Source organism: Danio aesculapii, chromosome 6 (genome assembly GCF_903798145.1).
Source record: "Danio aesculapii chromosome 6, fDanAes4.1, whole genome shotgun sequence".
Lineage (NCBI taxonomy): Eukaryota > Metazoa > Chordata > Actinopteri > Cypriniformes > Danionidae > Danio > Danio aesculapii.
The window spans coordinates 18,821,870-18,825,474 of record NC_079440.1 but is presented as its reverse complement, the minus strand read 5'-3'; the positions used below and the strand labels follow the sequence as shown (position 1 = coordinate 18,825,474).

General features: G+C 42.9%; 1 protein-coding gene across 1 annotated transcript; it reads right to left on the bottom strand.

The window, feature by feature from the left end:
* Positions 1–223: 223 nt before the first annotated feature.
* On the bottom strand, positions 224–3,274 carry gbx2 (gastrulation brain homeobox 2). The gene is made up of 2 exons (XM_056459006.1): positions 2,351–3,274; positions 224–1,331 (listed from the first exon to the last, which is right to left on the bottom strand). The coding sequence occupies exons 1-2, from the start codon at positions 2,859–2,861 to the stop codon at positions 814–816; spliced, it is 1,029 nt and encodes a 342-aa protein (XP_056314981.1). The 5' UTR covers positions 2,862–3,274; the 3' UTR covers positions 224–813.
* Positions 3,275–3,605: the final 331 nt, after the last annotated feature.

Sequence of the window (3,605 nt, the reverse complement as noted above, 5' to 3'; positions counted from 1 at the left end):
TACCAAATAATTAAAAAGGAGGAAACGTATTTAGATTACAAAATTCGATTATTTAAGATTGATTTGAGCTAACTATATTGGCAGCCCAGGCTATATAAACACCGTTTTGGGGTTATTTTTCCCGGCATTTTGTAAAAAAGACAAATTTCTTTACAATTGTTTATGGTCCAGCTTTAATCCACACAATATTCTGAAGTAAACTTATGATGAAACGTTAGCAGGTTTTCTTCTCACAATATTAAATAAATTAGCAGCGTGCTCGTGATGTCTGAAATGGTTACAGGTTAAGAGAAACGATTGCAATAAAACAAAACAAAGCAAAACATTGAAATAAAAAATTTGACCATAAAAAAATGTAAGCACATTTGTAAAAACAGGTTGTTTTTATAAATCCGAGGGAATGGTGTTAATTTGACTATTAATTGGATTATATCATGTGCTTCAGCAGAGACCAGAAGTGCTCCTTTTAGGATAATGTTCATCTCTGCCAATAAACACACGAACTGGACAGTCACACAAAACTAAACATAAAACCGATTATCTCTTTTAAATACACAGTGGAATATCTAGAACTAAATTGTGTTCGTGATTTGGTCCAAACTCGGAAATAAAACAGCAATTTTCTCCCAGAAAGAGGTCTTAGTTTGAAACTGTCTTTCGAGCTTCTTTTTCCACGGAATTAATATATATATAGCACAAACTATCAGCCAAACTGTAAGGAGTTTCCTCTGGGTCTCAAGAAAAGTTTGGTCATAATTAGTATTGGCCGATTTGAGTCTCCAATTTGTCCTGTGGTAACTAAAGCCCAGTGTATCACGGCCTGGCCTGTTCTAACTGTTGGTGTTGGCTGCGTATCGCAAACCGACTAACATGCACCGGAATGGGCACCACGATTTTGGGGTTTCTGGAGGGCTCTCCGGTTTTGCTGTTGACGTTGCCCGCTTTGACCCGTTTCCACTTGGCCCTCCGGTTCTGAAACCAGATCTTGACCTGCACCTCGCTGAGCTTTAAGGCGTGCGCGATTTGCGAGCGTTCTGTGAGGGACAGATATTTCTTACAGTGAAACTCCTTCTCCAGTTCCAACAGCTGCTCGCTTGTAAAAGCGGTCCTCCTTCTCCGATTTTTCCCGGTGGATGTGGTGTTCCCGCCCCCATTCCCACCGTGAACGCCGTCGTCCAGACCTCCGCTGCCGTCTCCGTCTTCCTTTTGACACATGGCGTTCCCGGGCCCGTTATCATCGGAGCTGTAATCTAAATCACTGTCCATGGAGAAGCTCTCGTCTTTCCTGTGACACTCATCCTCCTTCGAGTCGTCTTTGCTGTGACCTCGCACTGTATGGCAGTGAGGAAAAACAAAACCGAGTTATAATTCTTTGTTTTCTTGAATGTAAAAAATGAATCACACCATTTAAAAAATATATATATATATTTGTTTTAGAATAATGTGGACAATAAAAAAAAACAAGTTGTGTTCGCGTAAGAATAAATCTAGTCTTGTCTCGCAGCACTCTTCCGGTTTATTTGCTGCCACTTTTACGCGCAATTACGCACGGTGATGGATCCCTTAGGAAAGTACTTTGTACACCTCAAAACAAGAATTCTGGACTTTGAACTACAATTGTTCCCCGTTCCACATTTCTTGCGATCGTCTTTTTATATAGATTTTGGTCAAAATTTTGGAAAAAAACTTATGTTCTTTAATCTAAATGTGAGTTTTAGATAATATCGATGTTGCAGTTACATGCCAGGACTACATTTATTTCACTCTGCATACATATAAATGATCCAGGCGACAGTGAATTTTGCTTACAGTTTTATGGACATTTGAACACCGCTGGCCTTCCAATCCCTCAATTAAAACGAGCTAATTTAGTCACTGATGGCAGCTCGGCCTCAGGCACTATTCTCTCAAAAACTTCATAGGGGCTTTTAATTTACGTGTTTGACACTGAACTCCTTATTGTACGGGTTAGTATAATTATTTCTGTCCTACATTTTTTATCCTCCTCGGTGCAACTATACGTAAATTCTTTTTTTAAAGTTAATGTTTAAGAAAATGTATTATAGCTTTCAAAGCGGTTTAAGAGTAGCCAACAATTTCTTTTTAAACATGACACGTTACAAATATTAAATAATACATGAGTAAAAGTATTTTTAGATTAGCTTTTAAAAACATTTTGTTTTCAATTGGAGAACACATTAATCATTAACCTGTTTTACTTATGGCATTTTTAAACATACGGCCTACTCTTCAAATTTCATTTTTAAAGACTTTTAAAAAACAGTGTCTATGTTAGTTTAATATAAAAGTATTCACTGTGAAAACAAATGCGTGCAGAGTTTAGTCTCACCTGTAGAGGTGTGTACGGACTGCGAATCGTGGAACGACGGAATGCTTGTCGAATCTTTCGTCGCAAACGTTTTCCCATCCTCTCCATCCAAACGAATATCCTGAGATTTGTCGAACATGGCGTGAATAGACTGAGAGCTGAGCTTCCTCGCCGCGTCCTGGTGCTGCTGGGACGGTGAGGAGGAGAAGCCGCCGGGTAATGTGGCCATTAGCGTGGATGTGAGCGCCATGCCCTGCGCTAGGCTGGAGCAGAAGCTGCTGGGTAAACCCGGGATCGGGTGGTGCGGATGGGTCGCGGGGAGAGCGCTCTGGGGGAGTGTTGGAGGCGGTGGAGGAGGCGGCGGAGGAAGCACCACTGACCGGTAAGGCATGAACATGGGATAACCCGTGTACACGAAATGTCCCGGACTGGGTTGCGGCGGACCGCCGATGAGCGAGTCAATGCTGAATGCAGTGGTGCTTCCCACCGGACGCTGCATCATCATGAACGGTGTGCTGAAAGCTGCACTCATATGATCTAATGTGGACAGTTTCTGAAGTCCTGAAGTCTGTGGGAGCAGCTTTCTCCACTGCGCTTCTCAGACAGGGACCTCACTGCTGGATAGCGTCATACACTGACACTCTGAGCTTTCAGTAATCCTCTGAACGATTCTCTGTGTGTGTGTGTGCAGTTCATAAAACCGTTGCATCTGCTTCTTTTTCCTCGATTCAGTGCCAGTTCGCCGCAAGAACAGAGCGAGACAAGTGCATTGAAACACAGACAACTCCCTGGCTGATAAAAGTCTGGGCGAGAAAAAGGTCGAGCATCTCACATGAGCATTATCGTCCTCCCTTGAGTTATTTCAGCGTCCTTGTCCCTTCTGCTTGACCGCGTTTCATTTCGACCTGATGGAAATCACAATAAATTGCTCCTCGCAGCATCAGCTGTGATCATCAACTGAAGTGTGAGTTTGAATTACGCTCCTTCGGTTTAAGCGTCTCCACCATGCGCTCTGGCCGCGCCCACCGCGCCTCCGCGCCTGCTATTGGTCTGCTCTCCTCCGGTTACGTGGAGCTGTCCTGACGCGCTGGAGCCGCGAGCGATGCTGCTGTCTCTTAAATTAGAACGTCACTAACACAGTCTCACATTCCAAAACAGTCAAAACAAGAATCATGTGAGACGTGATCTGATGCGTATTTTTCGGCTCTGCGATGGATTAATGGTTGTGCTAATGCTATCTGTATTATATAAACCATATGTACAGTATGGTTAGAGT

Excerpts from the sequence above, each read along its gene's own strand:
- gbx2 (XM_056459006.1), bottom strand. The coding sequence starts at position 2,861 with ATGAGTGCAGCTTTCAGCACACCGTTCATGATGATGCAGCGTCCGGTG. Across the intron at positions 1,332-2,350 it reads GTCCGTACACACCTCTACAG|TGCGAGGTCACAGCAAAGAC; the intron begins GTGAGACTAAAC and ends ACTGCCATACAG.